The sequence below is a fragment of the Nyctereutes procyonoides genome, unplaced genomic scaffold (assembly GCF_905146905.1).
Source record: "Nyctereutes procyonoides isolate TBG_1078 unplaced genomic scaffold, NYPRO_anot_genome, whole genome shotgun sequence".
NCBI classification, from domain to species: domain Eukaryota; kingdom Metazoa; phylum Chordata; class Mammalia; order Carnivora; family Canidae; genus Nyctereutes; species Nyctereutes procyonoides.
In genome coordinates, this window is record NW_026575020.1 from 17,518,702 (window position 1) to 17,537,288 (window position 18,587).

Genomic DNA, 18,587 nt, shown 5'->3' on the forward strand with positions numbered 1-18,587 from the left:
GTGGTAAGCAACACGATAGAAAACAAGTGGTATGACACTTCTTTGGAGAGATTATGCTTCCCAAACAGACTTGAAAAACAATTGCTATTAGGCAAGATAGCTACCTCAATAACAAAGAGTAGAAATATGGTAAGATATCAAATTAGTCATTGGCCATGCAAAAATATATTGTGTATGTGTTTATTAGTTAATAGTCTAATCAAAGTCAAAAGCTAAAACTTCTTACACTTCCATAATGCTACGCATAACTGCTCTGAACACATAACTAAAAAGCATCAACACTGTATTATTTCATACAAACTTACTATTTCCCAAAGAGAATAAGTATATTATGATAAAAGTGTGCTTAAAATTATATAAAAATGTAAAAAAATGATCATTTTCATTTTTATACATTTCTTCTTTTTCCTCTGATGGGCCCTTAATAAATCACATTAGTAAAAGTTTGTGTTTAATAAGTGATTAAAAGAGTTTTCATTCCTGGAGTGGCTGGGTGGCTCAGTTGGTTAAGTATCTGATTCTTGATTTCAGCTCAGGTCATGATCTCAGGGTTATGAGATTGAGCCCTGAGGTGGATCTGTGCCAGGCATGGAGCCTGCTTGAGATTCTCTCTCTCCCTCTCTCTCTGCCCCTCCCCCCCTAAAAAAAGTTTTCATCCCTGAGAATAACTTGCTACCTCTTACATGGAGTAGTGCTGTGTGCTATGTACTGTGTACTGTGGAGGGAGCATATTTGGTGAACATATCATAGCAAGTCATTTCTATCATCAATCTACATTTGGAATGACTGTGGTATTTAACAAAACAGAACATAAAAATATGTGCATGTGTCCAGAAGACTTTCAGAAAAATTAAAAGGAGAAATAACCTAAAGAAAAGATTACTACTAATAAAGTATTTCTACCCAAAGGGCGAAAATTTCACTTTGACTTACTTTGCCCTTTATCCTAAGTTTTAAAAAGACGAACAAGGAATTTTGAATGGAAGCAGATTGAACTTTTCCAAAGTGACCCAGAATATTTCTATTGCAAAATAACCTTTTGTTGGCAGAAAAATAAAACACTGACAAATGATGTATATGTGGAAGAAACAAAAGATAAAAGTATTAGCCTTGTAAATCATGATCACTTATGTATTGGTGACCCAATCATTTTAAGAAAGCATTCCAATACTATCCTTTTTTCTTTCTTCCTCTCAACATCTCCCTTTATTCCCCAAAAGGGGTTTAATAAATCCCATTACAAAACAACTGCAATTTTGAAAAGAATACTTTTGGATGTTTGGAGGCCTTCCCTCATTTATTTATTAAATAGTCTGATATAAAAAATAAAATTTCAATGCATATGGTGTCCAGAAATTCAGTTGTGTTGATCATGATTTTAAATAAGAATAAAACATACTTATGGAGCTGATGAACTCCTTTCTACTGAGAACTCCTGCTCTTTACTCCCCTGAGCCCATCATAGATGGCCTCATGTTCAAAAATGAAAAGTAAAATCTGGCTTAACTTGTGAGCAGCGTGTAAAAGAAAAATGGAATTAATTCAACTTTCACCCTATCAGGCAAAATAATAATTCTAACATATATTTACTAAACTGGGTACAAGAAAACAATGTAATAAAAAGTAAAACAAATATACAAAGAAGTAACAACATAAACAAAACCGAACAAATAAGGTACTAAAATTAAAAGTCAGGAGTTTCACTTTTTGTCACTCCTTTTGGGAGACTTAACCATCTAACTATAGCATGAGAATCATTTTCACTGCCATCGGGAGTTCTGGGGACATTAACATTATAATATCTTTCAAAATACTTACAAAGACTATTGAAGTTACCCATTGGCTTTTACTGTATTATGTAATCCAGTCAGATTAACATATTGAATTTCTCTTGCCTTTTTTTCTCTCCACACCCTACTGCAAAGAGAAAAAAAAAGCAAAACTCTAATAATATCTGCTTTTAAAATTACGTCCATCTGGGTAAATCTACTACGTCCCATAGAGTAGGACATGAGTGGGGTATCTGCGGATGGCATGAAAAGCAGCAGTGAGGTCCATTGCCTTGTTCAGAAGGACACAAGCGTGGAAAGAACTAAAGTGAGATAGAAGCACCGTTTTTTTTTTCCTTTCCTAGAACCTAAGGGTACACTCAATAATCCACTTTAAATGTTAGACATAATATTGCTGTAAGAATTACAAGTGGTATAATGTCTTTGTGTATAAGAAGAAAAATCTTTCTTTATATACCTCAGTGTGACTGAGCTTTTAAAAGGAATTTAGAAGTGTTCTCTCACTCTCGAGTTTATTTTTCTAAAAGAAGAACTAAGCGGGAAACTGAAAGTATTATATTTTAAAGATATTAATATACCTAAAATTATTCTATTACAAATTATTCCTAAAGACCTAACAGATTTATGTAAATTTTACAAATAAGATTCTCTTCTCTATATAAATCTTTTCTTTCAAAAATGAATTTATATTTTAAATATTCTCAAAAGAACAAGATTAGTTTAAATGAACTATTTACATATAAATGGAATATTCTCAGTGCTAATTAAAACTTTAAATATAATTTGATTTGCAAATTTTAATTCTTCTTTAAGGTTTTTATATAACACAAACATAGGTTATGAGTATAGGATGTGCTCAAATGGGCTACTTTTGTCTAAACTATCAGGTATCTGTTTTTTCTTTTGATAAGCGATTAAAAAATAACAGCAGTTTAAGCATAATACTACATGCACATTAGGAGCTCAATAAATACTTATTACTTATTTATAATATTGAAAGCAAAATCCATTTTAAAAAATTCACAATGGCTATTTCCTTAAAATTTCTATATTAAAAAATATTATACGTGTGACTCTTTTACAATATTTTACACAGTCATTCAGACTCAAATATCCTGGAGGGTGCATAATCCCCAGAGTGTATAAAATGCCTAAAATGTCGAAGATGATCCGTATAACTTTTCAACAAGCTTGTTTTATTATCAAAAGGAAAAACATTATTTTAAACTGACCCACTGCAATTGCATGAATCTAAACAAACAAGTTTATCAAAGAATTAAGAATTAGTAGAAATTGTAATCTATCAAAAGTAAAATCTTAGCTAAATACAAGGTTGCAACTTGAAAATAATTTAAAAATGTACGAAATGTCCATTACATTTTAAGAGGAACTATAAAAATTTCATATTCTTCCAAAATACAAATACTACCCTGCAACTGGAAGTACTAAAAACATATTTATTTGGCAGGATGCTTTATTTTGTAACAGTAAATAAAAACATTCTCAGGTTGAATGCTAAATATCATGGAAAAATAGCAAAAACTGTTAAAACAAAGAAGCTCTTATAAACAAGCTAGGAGAAGTTGTCAAATTTATATTCATTTTGCTGCCTTAATTTGAGGTTTCATTAAGATCTTAATGGGAAAAACATGCACCACTAGTAAAGGAACGTATTTTAAAGGAGGATTTTTTAGGCTAGTATAAGTGACTAAAAACGAGTTTCTTGTGAGCTAACGATGGCATCAAACAAACCACAAAGCAGTCTTCTAAAAGACAGGCAATGATTTAAAAGTCTACTATATTTCATATATCCCTTTCTTTAATCTGGCTCTTTTAATCTTGTTTCAACCTCAAATCATTTCTGGTTGACAAGTGCTTTTGCTTAAATTTGAGGAGCACATAAGCTGTTGAAGGAATGGACTTTTCTTATTTAACATACATTTGTTACTCCATCTCCACTTCTCTGCTAAAACTTCAGTCTCTATTAACATACTAAAACTCTTCTTTGTACTTAGAAAATGAGAAATTTATCCTAAGACAGAATCTAATTCTAAGTTTAGTTTACAAAGAAATTTTGTCATATGTTGAATCTGGCATTTAAAAACTGAGTGCTCATCTAAACTCCTAAGTAAGATCCATGTATCTTGTTTGGGGAAGAAATCTGGTTAACAAAAAGAATAAAGATTGACTTGCATGGAATTTTGACTCATTTATGCCCTGAATTTCTTAGAATAGTTTCACAATCTGTGTCCTAATTTTGACGCTGCATTTCAAGGGGTAAGTTTTTATGATTTGTCACCCTATTCTTATATGGTAATGAAATTTTCAGATGTTCCTGTGGCAGATTACCACTGAAATTAGTTTGCATCAAATTATGGTGTACCTTCAAGAATGATTTCAGTTTCTTTTTGTCCATGGGAAAAACAGTTGGGAGTTTTTTCCCCTAGGATAATGGTACAGTATGAACAATTCCCAGTAGCGGTTATGAGAACTACACACATGTGCAGAATTCTTTAAAGTATTCTGACTACATTTATAAAATTGATATACTTTACACATTGCCCCAAATTTCCTTTTGGCTCACTTAACTCCTAAAAGTGTGAAAAAAAAATCTAATTTAAAGAAGCTTCTTTTCAAAAATGGTATTTTCCCCTTAAACAAGTAACATTTGCTGAGCTCTTACTATATATGCCAGGTACTGTTCTAAGCACTTCATATTGTCAGTTCATTTCATCCTTGCAATGAACCTATGATGTAGGCGCTACTGGTAATCCCTTTAACAGGTAAGGAAACCAAGAAACAGAAAGGGTTTAGAAAATGACACAAGATCATATAGGTAAGTAGTATGTGAATTGGGACTTAGGACTTCGACTGACAGGTCTGATTCTGGAGCCCTAACTCTTAGTCATAATGTTAAAGACAGCAGCTCCTAAATACATTCTACTTCACATCTTTACATAAAAGTATTAAATATACTGTTTCTTTTCTATGACCATCATGTCTAAGACTGACAAAATTGTATTTTATGCATTGTTTTAGAAGAACTTACTAAATGAATAAGTTACAGTGAATTGGTGCTAATAACTCAAAATTATAAATTATTTAGGAGTTTTAATGAAATGAAACACAAATTTCCTCATCAAGGAGATCCTTAAATACCTAAACTCCTCAAAATAGAACTAACTCTATTGCTTTGGTACCAAATAAAATGCAGTTAAAATTTATAGGGTATTTTTAGTATATCTTAAATATATTTATATTTCAAAATAAATCATCTCTTTGAGTGTTCAACACAATGTGTAGGGAGCTTCTACCACTATCATACTCAAAGCATTAAACTTGGGTGTTAGCCTTGTCTTCTAACATATGCTAGCATTGAGAGAATCCTTCTAATTTCTCATTTTTAAATATTAATCTGATTTTTTATTTGACTCTTTAAGAAATGAAGTAAAATTTAAAAATCTGCTCTTTTAAAGCTTAAATATTAACATTCATGTCCATTCTACAAATTATTCAGTAATTTGGTGCATCTATCTGCGATCAGGCCATGCAACTGAAAACAAAAGTACAAAACAGAATTACTTTCTGAGAGTACAGCAAATGAATTAGGCATGCGGGACTGAACTGGGACTCACCATGGAGCTTTTATGGAAAAACACCCCGCTCCAAACAGATAAGGCCTTCATGGAAAAGGGGGGAAAATGCACAGAAAATTAGAGGAAAACTCATTTCACATTAACAAATACATGTATATCATACTGTTAATAGAGTTTGGATAAAATCACTGAAAAAATTAATAATCATTTGCAATTCTGCTGTAGATACTAACAAGTCTGATATAACCAATCACCAGAATGCCGTGAAATAATAAGTCCCTTAATTTTCAAAGGATGAGCGGTTTCAAAATGGTCTATTTCTCCCCCTTTTCTGGAATACCCGTGGAGGGTTCCTAAAGTAAAATAAAATAAATTTCACTTCTGAGGCCCTAAAAACAAAGTACAAGTTAAATGGAATCATCAGATGGCGAAAAAAGTGGAATCAGTAGCAACAGATGTGTGGTTGTAAGACACGAAATGTTTAAAATCAGCGAAAGAGAATGCAATAAAAAATTTGATAAGCATTATTTGCTCTTCATCGGTTGTAGCCTCAGAGCCACAGAAAGAAAGCGTATATTTTCCAAGCGACTTAATTTAAAGTAAAGTTGAACTGTGTATTGAAGGCCAAAGGAACAAACACCAAATATAAGTAGTATGATTTATTTCCGTGTAGGGTCATATTCCAGAAAATTAGCATTTCTCTTAAGAGTGCTACAGGTTGGCTTCTCCCACCTGGCCTGCATTGGGCTAGGTCAGAATACTGTAAACTAAGGCTACAGTTGCTTATTTTAAATGTAAATGAGGATACAAATTCAGGCCTCACGGTGACACATATTTCTTATTAATATTCTGTTCACAGCCATTTCAGACATACTATGCATATCTGCACACAAAGAGGATTGGCTGATTTAACTATATCCCAAACAAAATGCTGCTGTGGCATCCGGTATGTGGAAGTGAAACATAGATTGAGAAGGAAAGCACACTGGCAAAACCTGGATGGTTTCTTCTTCAACTCTGACGCTAAAAACATCATAAAAAAAAAAAAAGTTCCTGCTAACTGATTACCAGTTAGCTGCCTGGGAGTTGAGTTTTGCAAACGGAAACTTGGATAGAATGCTTTCACAGTGCAGAGCACAATTCTGAGGACAGATGCACAGAAGAAACAAGAGAACAGGAGGGTTAAGAGAAATTAATAACAGAAAGAACGAGTTGGAAGAAGTGAGATATTGAAGAAAAAGAAAAATAACCGCAGAAATGGTGCCAATGCAAAGCAAGGACATCTCTCTCATGGTTAATACGAACACAACCAAAGATATGATGTCGTTATCCTTGTTAAATAGTGGATATTCAAACTTTTTTAATCGTGACCTGCAGAAATACATTTTAAGGCACAAGCTGGTATATACATGAATACACCTAATGAAACAATAATTTAATGAATGTGGTTTTTGTCTGTAATCAACTTTACTATTTTCTATTTCAATGTATCATAAACATTAATGTTGGGATTTAGGTACAATAAAGACTGCATATTTTGACAGGGTAGGTCTGAGAGGGACCTGAGATTCTAACAAGCTGCTAGCTCAGGCCAAAGCTGTTTATTTACAGAACCAGTAGCAAAACTGCATTTTATTTTATTCTATTTCATTAAAGAAAAAAAAGTTAGTCACAATCCCCTTATCTGATTTCATGATTCACAAATTATATTGGAAAAAAAAAATGTTACTGGAGCTCACCCTGAACTCTGACAAACAATGATTTAAATAACCGAGATCACTCGAAGACTCCAATCTCAGTAAAACAGCAATGCCATACAGAAATGATCAGAAAATAGAAGCTTCAATATGTTTCCATATGTCCACAAATACTTCTGAAATGAAGAGGTCATTGTTGGCATATTGTGCCCAACTTCCTTGAAGTTTCTTCATTAGGCAGGGCATATGAAATAAACAGTTCAAATGATTCTGACACAAGCGCTGACCATCTGGAACATCTAGACATGAGTCGCTCTTCAGCGTATATTATATCAACACCAAACAGTCTCCAGTCTCATTCTAAGTATCAGACTACAGCTAATTTGTTGTAAAACATGTGAATGTTTTATCTTAGTCCTTTATGACTTAAAAGGCTCTCTACTAGCCCCCAAAACCAACCAAACAAAAATGAAACAAAACCTTCAAGTTTCTACATTTCAAAAGACCAGCTGATGTTCCCCACCTATAGCGCCAGTAAATACCCTTTCCTAGGTTTAGGTTTCCTTATGTATAAAAAGGAAACACGTATTTGCCAAACAAATTAAACACAGGCTTAAAAAAAAATCTCCTAGATTTTCCTTTCTAGGCAATAGTAATGTGTTATCAACAAAAGATTTCAACAGCCATTTCCTTCCCCACGATCCTAAAATGCATGGTTAACTCTCCAGACACTGTAGTAAACAGGCCTGTACTAAGCAGCAGCATTGTCAAATTTAAAGACAATACTGTTCTCACTGTTCACAGCATAACCCAATTGTGTGAGCTAAAAGTAACCCTTCTTCAGTCAAAAAAGGATCAACTGGCTAACACAGCTCAAGGCGAAAACAGAGGGCCGAAGAAACTGAATGAGGACCTGCTTTAGTATACACTTGGCATGTTCCCAATCTATACTTACCCACTTCTTACCCACTCCTCCAAACTGGACCTCTGCCACATACATGTAAAGGAAGAGCCACAAACTCCAAAGAATTAGAGTGACTGACATAATTACTGACTTCGTATGGGTAGTGTCAGCTGCTCTTTTGAAATGTGCCTGCTTCATCTTTCTCAGTAGCAAAAGAATGAAAATATAAAGTCACAAAGGACAAGTCCATGATCCAGCTGTCTTCACCTATGATTTCCCCTCCCCCTTCAAAATACCACAGTTGTAATCATATAGGGTATATGAGAGTAGTTAGAGAGAGGAAGAGAGTATGTGAGTGGGAGTATATGTTGAATGAAAATGGTCTGTATTAACATATGCAACTCAAATTATGATGTCCAGATATTAAGAATTTCTGTGTTTTCTAAACAGTATTAAGTTTCAGCAGGTTTAACAATCTTGCCATACAAAACCTTTCACTTTGTCACAATTATATCCTTTTTAAGCTGAGTTCTGATTGAAAAACATCAGGACTGGCCAAGAGATTAAAAATCCAGAAATATTTTTTATAGATTTATAGTGCAACGTGAAACAATTTGACCATTAACGGTTTCTTCTGGAGATTCTCAGAAGACAAGAAGAAATTGTGTTTTATATCATAAGAGTAATACCATGTAAGTTTTTAAACATTGATTCATTTTGTTAAATGCCACAAAAAACCACAAAAGCTTTGGTCTTACAAGCTGAAAATAATGCAAACGTGAAGATTTTTTAAATGCAATCAAAAAGTAAAACTAGATCTGATTTTGAATCCTCTAAAGTCTTCTATAACCCGACTCTAGTGCTAAAAGGTATAAAAGATTAGGTTCAATCACCTCTAGAGTTAAAGAATTAGATTCTAAGAGAAAAATTCTATGAACATACTCTGAAAGTTCTATTTTTCAATTGATCATGTCTTATGATAATTCAGACACTCTCACATAACAGACATCAGAATGAGCCCATATTACTATTAATATGTCAACAAACTGGACAATCTAGAAGTAAAGGAAAAATTCTCAGAAACATACAACTTACCAAGACTGAATAACAGAGAAATAGAAAATCTAATAGCTTTAATTGGCAAATTTTATCAAACCTTTAAAGAATTAACACCAATTGTTACACTCTTCAAAAAATCCGAGGATGGAACTCCCAAACTCATTTTGTGGGGCCAGCATAATCCTAATTCCAAAATCAGAAAAAGCCACCACTAAAAAATAAAACTACAGGCCAATATCCCTAATGAATATAAGACAGAAAAATTCTCAAGAAAACAAATCAAATTCAGCAGCACATTAAAAAGGACCATTCACCTTGATCAAGTAAGATGCATCCTGGGGATGCAAGAAGGGCTCAATATAACACAAAACAATCAATGTGATACATCATATTAGTAGAATGAAAAAAAGTCATAAGATCATTTAAATGACACAAAAAAAGAATTTCACAAAATTCAATATCTATTCATGATTAAAAACTCTTAATAAATTAGGCACAGAAGGAACGTATCTCAACAAAATAAAGGCCAACTGTTAGATCTAATCAATGAATTCAGTAAAGTTATGGGATACAAAATTGATGTTTCTATATACTAACAACAAATATTTTGAAAAAAGAAACAAGGGAATCAATCTCATTTACAATAGCATCAAAAACAATAAAACACTTGGGAACAAACAGTACAAGATGAAAGGTCTCTACTCTGAAAACTACAAGACAGTAATGAGTAAAATCAAAGAAGACACAAATAAGTGGAAAGGTAGCTTATGGTCGTGGATTGTAAGAATTAATGTTAAAATGTCAGTACTACCAAAGCAGTCTATAGATTTGATGCAACTCCTATCAGAATTCCATTGGCATTTTTTACAAAAGTAGAAAAAAATCTTCCATAAAATTTATATGGAACCACAAAAGACCCTAAGTAGCCAAAGAAATTCTAAGAAAGAAGAACAAAAAGCAAGAGGCATTGCATTTCCTGATTTCAAGTTATACTACAAAGCTATAGTCATCAAAACAGTATGGAATTGGCATAAAAGCAAATAGACCAATGGAACAGAATTGTGAGTTTACATGGTCCACACTAATATTTGACAAGGGAACCAAGAATACTCAATGGAAAAAAAGACAGTCTTTTCAATAAATGGTACTGGGATAACTGGACATTCACATGTAACAAATGAAACTGGACCTATATCTTACACTACTGACAAAAATTAACTCAAAATGGATCAAAGATTTAAATGTAAGACCTGAAATCATAAACTCCTAGAAGAAAACACAAGAACAAAAGCTCCTTGACATGGGTCTTAGTAATAATTTTTAAAATATGACACCTAAAGTACAAGTAACAAAATTAAAAATAAATTTAAAAGCTTCTGCAGAACAAAAGAAACCATCAACAAAGTGAAAAGACAACCTACAGAATGGGAAAAATATTTGCAAACCATTTCTCTGATAAGGGGTTAATAGCAAAATATGTAAAGAACACATGGGCTCAATGGCAAAACACAAATAACCCAATTTAAAATGGCCAAATGATTTGAATAAAGATTTTCGCAAATAAGATACACAAAAGGCCAACAGGTTCATTACAAGGTGTTCAACATCAATAGTGATTAGGGAATTGCAAATTAAAATATAATGATGAAATAAAATATAATGAAATAAAAAACAAATACAATGAAATACCACCTCATACCTGTTAGCATGGCCATCATCAAAAAAATAAGAGCTAACAATGCTGCCATGGATGTGGAGAAAAGGGAATCCTTGTGCGTTGTTGGTGGGACTATAAATTGGTGCAGCCACTATGGAAAACAGTAGGGAGGATCCTCAAAAACTTAAAAATAGAACTACCCTATGATCCAGCAATTTCACTTCTGAGAATGTATCTAAAGGAAAAAAAAAACCACAAATGCAAAAAGATATGCACCCCCATGTTCATAACATGATTTACCATAACCAAGATACAGAAACAATCTGAGTGCCCGACAGATAAAAATGTTGTGAGATACATACATATATGCATGCAGTGGAATATTATCCAACCATTAAAAAATGAAGAAATCTGACCACTTGAAACAACATGGAAAGATCTCGAAGGCAATATGTTAAGTGAAATACGTCAAAGAAAGACAGATACTGTATGATCTTATTTATATGTGGAATCTTAAAAAAAAAAAATCTCATAGAAAAAGAGATCACACTTGTGGTTACCAGATGCACAGAGTGGGAGAAGGAGGATTTAGAGGAAGGCAGTCAAAAGGTACAAACTTCCAGTTATAGGATTAATAAGTACTAGAGATGTGATATACAACATGACTACAGCTTAACTCTGCTGTATGACATATAGGGAAGCTGTAAAGAGAATAAGAGTTCTCATCACAAGGAAAAAGTGCTTTTCCTTTTTTCTTTTCCTCTTTCTTTTCTTTTTATTGTATCAGAAGATAGATGTTAGATGAACCTATTGTGGTTATCATTCCACAACATATAAAAGCCAAACAATCAAGCTACACACCTTAAACTTATATAGTAAAATATGTCAATTATTTTTCAATAAAACTGAAAAAGGAATAAGCCCATATAAATAAATGTACTAAACAACAAAAAAGTAGAGAAAATGCCATACCACACTACCTGTAAAATTGTAAAGTAAAACCATATTCTCTACCAATATATTCTAGGAACTGGAATGACTCTGCTACATTCTGTGGATCCCTTAAGCAGCTACTGAAATGGGCACACAATTCACACATGCATATGAGCAAATGAGTCCTCATGTCATTTTTTCAAGTGTTACTTTTAATGGTTCATTACTTTAATTGTAACCACTCCCTACTAAAGAGACCTATAGCACTACTATCTCTCAAATTAGTGATCTGTAAAGCAAATTAAAGCTGAAACAGGACAGTTATACTACCTAATTTGAGATATACTCAACATGCAATTTTAAATTACAAAGTCAAGATTTGCTTTAGAGAAACATTAGATAATATTCAAATTCTGCCAGATGCTGCAGAAAAGAGACTAGAACATAGACTGTCAAATTTCTGTAGAAAGTTATACCTGCTGATTTTTAATAGTAGACTTCATTAAAAAAAAACACAAAATCCACAGATTTATGATAAAGTGGAACAAACATATGCAAGTAAACATATGCAAACCAAAGGTGGACTTTAAGTACTCTACTGATGGAGCACAAAAATTGTAAACTCAACTATGGCAAGTATATTATACATGCAGATATATCCATATCCATTCTAATGAAAATACACTGTTCATTACTTTATATCTGGGACCAAAGATATATAGCTTCACTATCAAAAACTAACATCCATACAAGACAGGGCCAGGACATAGAGAATTATGATCTGCTACTGTACCTGTGTGTCTTTCTCCAAATATTTCCCATTTAATTCTCAGAATTTCTCTTATAAGGTTTGGGGCTCAGGCCACACTGTGTATATAAGCCAAGGCAGATCTAACTGAATCAGAAGAAAAAGCCATTTTCTTCAGTAGAAGAAATTTCTTCAAGGCCTACATTATGCCAATGTCATTTACTCACTTAGCAAGCTCTATGGCAGATTTGGTGTACAAATTTCAAGTTGAGATAATAAAATAAATGCTATTAAATGTTTCCATTTCTAAATAGGAACAATCATCTATGTTTTCCTAATGAAGCTCTCATTCAGCACTGGTGTAGAACTCAACAGTGGGTAAAGCTTAGAAATCGGGTGATAGGACCAAAGTCCTGGTGGGAATTCATACAATGTACAGCTGAAAAATCAAAATTCATACATATAAACTTATATTCTTCACATGAAGAAGCTTACCTAGGTCACACTGGTAATAGGTAGCAGAACCAAATGAGAAGTCAGTGCATCAGATTCCTACATGACTTAACCTATTTCTACAGAGTTGGGCCCAAGGTTCCTAACACCCACGTCAAATTGCTCCCAAAGAATAAATATAAAGATGGGGACAGGGAAAAGGAACAGAGGTGGCTCCATTTAAGAAAAAGGAAACTTATGAAAGACAAAAAATCATCTCATGCTTACTTCACAAAAAAGGTCAGTTAGCTAAGAGCAAGGAAGTGACTTCATTACCAATGTCTACATTTTTCATTCCCTGAAATTACTCTGATCTCTTTTTAAAATTTGCTGCTCTCTGTTTGTGCCTAAAAAAATGATGTGTATTTATTAGTAACTTTAGATTTAATGCACATAAAGTTAAGCATACTGATGAAAAATTATCTACTTAGTAAAATTTTATATAGGAAGGCATTCAAAAAAAACTTTATCACTGACTTGATTTATTAACTTGACCAAACATCTATGAAATGCTGCTTAATACATCACTACTATAAATACTTAACACTCCAAAATAATAAGCAACTCCTTAGCACCCAGGTTCATTTTACTAGATGAGAATTATTTTTATCTATGTATCATAAAAATATGATGGAGGTCTTTCCAATCCTTTAGTCTTAGACTGGAAGAAAATGGACTATGTTTGGATGAGTGATTGTTGAACCAAATGATTTCTAGCACTTCTTTTGCCTTCATCAGTGTATACTGTAGTCAGGTTAAGCAACAGCTGTTGCCAAAATAGGCCTTATTTCCTCTAAGTGCTGCTTCAAGGTACAGAACATGGAGGTGTAAATACATCTGTCTTTTGCCATTTGTAGTTCTACTGGCCTTGTGCATGTCTTGGAGTAAGACAGATGGTCCTTGACACTGTACAGGCTTCCAGGGATATATATTTCCAAAAATAAGAAGGCAGATGTGAAATATGGTAAGCACACGTTCTATCCCCTGAAGGTTTGAACTGAGGCTTCTATCTCAATTTGAATATTTAAATATAGGATCCTAGGTAATCCTTAGAAATCTCTGTGCTGGAAATACAACATTTTATGCTTATTTTGCCTTTATGCCAAATATTTAGAACATGGGATTTATTTATTCCATATTCCATTTATTTATTTATTTATGTTGATCTAACCGAGGTAGGCATATAATTTTATTAGATACATTATCAAGTATACTGGAAGTAGTCACAGAACTTACATGTCTATAAATGAGTCAGCTCTGTGTTCTATTTCTACATAATCCATGTTAAATACTTCCTGTTAACTTTTTTATTTTTTTAAGATTTCATTTATTTATTCATGAGAGACAGAGAGAGAGAGAAAGAGAGGCAGAGACACAGGCAGAGGGAGAAGCAGGCTCCATGCAGGGAGCCCGATGTGGGACTTGATCCGGGGACTCCAGGATCATGCCCTGAGCTGAAGGCAAACACTGAACCACTGAGCCACCTAGGCGTCCCATGATAACTTTATTTTAAAATGCTAGCAAAGATATGTCATAGAAGCAATGTTAGAGTAACTGTAATTTCCAGAATGAAGAGACCTAGAAAATGAAAAACTCATTTGCTCATCACTCCGGTGACCTTAATATGGCAATCAAAATTCTCAGCAAATATAATGCAGTTTAATGGAACTAATGCAAATTAACTAACTGCAGATTGAGATTTGTTTATAGTAAAAAAAAATTTTAATAAAAATGAAATAAATAAAGCCTTTAAAATCTAATGGGATGAAATCTAATGACATGAAATGTATGGGATGTAGTTCAAATCTCAGCGTGTATCAAAACCAGAAACTAAGGGAATGTATTTTGTTGTCATAAAGCAAATATTTAAAAAATAATAATAAAACAAATGTTACTTTTGCTAAGGCAAAATACATGTATTTCCATGAAAATGTTTGATTTTAAGATAATAAAACCACAAACTATTCTGAAAATTCTATGACCAAATGTTGGGGTGATTTAGAGTAAAAGAATTATAAGAGAAGTCCACTAGAGCAATTGCTGGATATAATGAACAAACCCTTCAGAAAGCGGCTTAGAGGTATTAAGTCTTATAATCTAGCAATAGCCAACTATAAGTTACAAATACTATTATCAAAATGTTTATAGGCCACTGTTGATATGTGTCAACAGGAAGCAAGAGAAAGAATAGAGGGAGGGATGGGGAAAAAAGGATTGTAGGTGGGGTAATTTGTAGTGAACTAAAGGCTCTGCCACAAGTAGAGAACTCATTACAAACAACTATGTGAAAAAAAACTAATAGTGAGTCTTAAAATCTCTTCTTTTGATAAGTATACTATTGTTATAAAAAGAATATCCTAATCTTTAGAATTTACATATTGAAATTTGTAGGAGTAAGGTGTTACTAATCTACAAATTACTTTAAGACAATTTAAGAAAAATATACTGTGTGTGTGTGTGTGTGCGTGTGTGTGTGGTGTGCCTGCACACGTGTGGGCAGAGTGAGAAAATGTGAATGATAAGGTAAATAAGTTAGACGGTTAACATTCAGGAGATCTTGATATAGAGGAATTTCTTTCACTGGTCTTTTTTTTGTAAATCTGAATCTATGTGAAAAGTTTTAAAATTACAAACCAAGTATTCATTGTGAGATAAGTATTATTCTCTTTAAACACTTCAATATGGGATATGCTAAAAAGAATGTAAAAATTCAGCAAAAATAAAATGGTCTGAGAATTGAGATAAAAAGCCAAGTCAGCAATGCAATATGTGTTTATTAATTTCAAGCTACATAACTCAAATGCATATAATTTATTTCATAAATAAATAAATAATTACTAAATTGTCTATATGGGGATATAATATACACACTCTAAAAATCTAGGAATTGTGACTTTTTAAAAAGAAAAGGAAATGCAGAATATATCTAAGTTCATAAAGTAGGGCAGCGGAAGGAGACATCAGATGATTAATAGCTTCTGCCCATCTAAGAGCAGAGAGAAAGAGCAGCAAAGAAAGAGTATGAAAAAGTAAAAAGTGAGAGACTTTATCTTCTTATTGTGGAAAATTTCAAATATATGCAAAAGTAGACTTAGTTTCCACTCCTTCCCACAAATATATTGAATTAAATTCTGACAACATAGGATTTCGTGCATAGAACCTCAGTCACTATCTTAGAGATAAATATGGAAAAGATTATTTGAAAAAGAGAGCTAATGCTTTGCATTATAAAAACAGAGTAGCTCTTAAGTTTTAAAAACAACAAACATCAGCAACAAAGCTAGAATTAAATTCAAGAAAAACAATTTTGAGTACTCTTTCACTTAGATTCAGGAAACACACATAAAAACTCAGAAGTCCTTTGCAGAATTGTATAATAATGCTCAGCTGAATCAAGAAGGTAGTACTGACTTCTATGAGTAAAAAAAAAAAATTATGATTCAAGATTTAGTCCAATTTTTATTTGATTCTACATTCTAATAAGTAATATACAAATAAAAAATGAGCTAACTTAAATATAAGTTCATAACTTCTTTCCTATTCATAGCTACTCTAACTTATTTTAAAATAAAGAAACTAATAGGAAAGAGAAGTCAAAATTCCATTTAAATTACTGAACATAAGGAGTTAAAAAGCTGACATCAGTTTAAAAAAAAAGGATTACAGGCTAAATGATATCATAACCTGTCTGATTAGGACCTAGGTTTGTTCTATTTTTCCTTCTCCCCCACCCTTAACATGCCACAAGCTTAATTTTATTTCTGCATTCTGCAGTAAGATAATTTTATATACAAATACCGCTGTATTAGGTAAAGCGTCCATTTCTGTGCCATGGTGAAATGAGTATTTCTTCTCACAAAAGTGACTTCTACACTTTACCACCCAGCACAAAAATATTAAGACCTATTGATATAGCAGCCAAATAATTTAATATATTCTTTTTGTTGGAAAGACCTTAAAGAGTGTTTGAAGCCAGGACTGGATTTTCTCTAGATTACCTGAATATAGAATTTAAAACAGTTGTTGCATTTCAGATTAGGTTAAATTTCAGGACTGTTTATGATGAAATAGGTAACTTGCCTACAGATATATATCTTCTGGTACAAAACAGAATTTCAGAGTCACTACACAATTGATCATCTAATGACATCTTAGATATAGCACTTTATTTTCAGGAACCCAAAGAAGTGATAATTTTATATTCCTAACCAGTAGTAATTAAATTTTTTTTTAAATAGCTAAAATAAGCACAGACACATAAGTGAGTCACCAAATGTCTTTGAGGATGTTAATGACCAATCTTGAGTAAAGCCCAAATCTTAGGACTCTGGCTTTTGAAAACTACTCATAATATTACAATGTTTTGACACTAATAACAAATTATTATATATAAATTATACTATAACATAGGTGGTTTTTTTTAAGTATTAGAAATACAGTTATCATCTAAAATTCTTTCCTTAGTATTTGGGCCAGTTAAAATTTGGGAGTCATTATAAATCCAGATCATGTCCACAAAAGCAAGGAAACTGAAACTGTACTTTCAGACAAAGCCACAAGGCAACAAGTGTAAGACTGAGAAGATGGGTCTCATTTTTATTAGTCAATACTAGTTTTCACAACTTGTCACTGCTTTGTTTTTGCTATGGATGTATGTGTACATGGTTATATTCAAGTATGTTTGTGCATGTTCTATATTTTCTACTTAATCTGCTATCATTAAATTTTATGTGGACTGGAAATTAAGAGCATAATCAAACCACCCAAAGAAAATATATGCTTTATTTCTAAGTATCCAATCCTCTGAAACAACTATTTTAAAAAGTATCAAGCTTAAGGCGTTACCCTGTTCGTTTGGTGATGGTCCCCAATGTCATTGGCTGCTTGATTTGTGCAAGAGGCATCAGTACCATCAAGCTGGGGAGAGGAGAGAGCCGAGGGTTGCCAGGGTTGTTGTTGGCAAAATTATTGTAGGAGTCTTGGCTGTTTAGTTTCCCTACAAAGAGAAAAACAAAGAAAACCATCATCAAGGGACATTTCCTTCTCTGATGGGGTTTGTACTCACTCCACTAATCATTTAAGAAAGTTATCCAAGGCCAGAATTGATTCTAAAAGAATCATGGTTATATGGATGGGGGGAAAAAATACAAAGGATACTGGTAAGAGCAAGTGTGACTTGACTATAAACAGAGATTTTAGTCTTTGGAGGTAGAGGAATGGAGGATACAGAATTGGATATATGTTAAATGGTTATACAAATAATTAGCTTAAAATTTAATTATAATGCTATGGTATAGCAAAAGAAAATAAAACCGGAAGATGTAAAGTAGTCTACAGGAGGCGTGGTGCATTTCTCTGAACAAGCTTGAGAGTAAGTGGGTAGAATATAATCAGCCACAGCAGCCTGTGAAAACTGGGAGGGTGGAAGAAACATGAGTTGTAAGTATCCACAGACAGTAGCACGAGAGACACAGGATGAGATTAACAAAAGTCGTAGGTGAAAACATCACCTTCTTCCCAATATATACCACTCCCCACCATAAAACTTAAAAATATAAAATCAACATTTCCCTTTATTTTATGCTGGGCATTCTCTAATATAAAAAATTAAGAGGGTCATTACGGCTCACTAATAACCAGTAAAAACAAACTCTTCTGTGAAATAAAATCTGATCCACAGAGGGAATAATTACTCTCAGCTCACCAGTAAG

General features: G+C 32.9%; 1 protein-coding gene across 8 annotated transcripts in view; it reads right to left on the minus strand.

Moving 5' to 3' along the window:
* BCAS3 (BCAS3 microtubule associated cell migration factor) overlaps window positions 1-18,587 on the minus strand; it is a 594,925-nt gene that overhangs the window by 314,400 nt on the left and 261,938 nt on the right. For 5 of the 8 annotated variants that reach the window (XM_055337253.1, XM_055337262.1, XM_055337226.1 and 2 more), the window contains exons 16-17: window positions 17,722-17,872; window positions 5,426-5,470 (exon numbers count right to left, since the gene is read on the minus strand). In XM_055337253.1, coding sequence (XP_055193228.1) covers window positions 5,426-5,470; window positions 17,722-17,872 — 196 coding nt within the window. The remainder of the gene's footprint in view (window positions 1-5,425; window positions 5,471-17,721; window positions 17,873-18,587) is intronic. The other 3 variants (XM_055337273.1, XM_055337276.1, XM_055337244.1) reach the window with 1 other exon arrangement.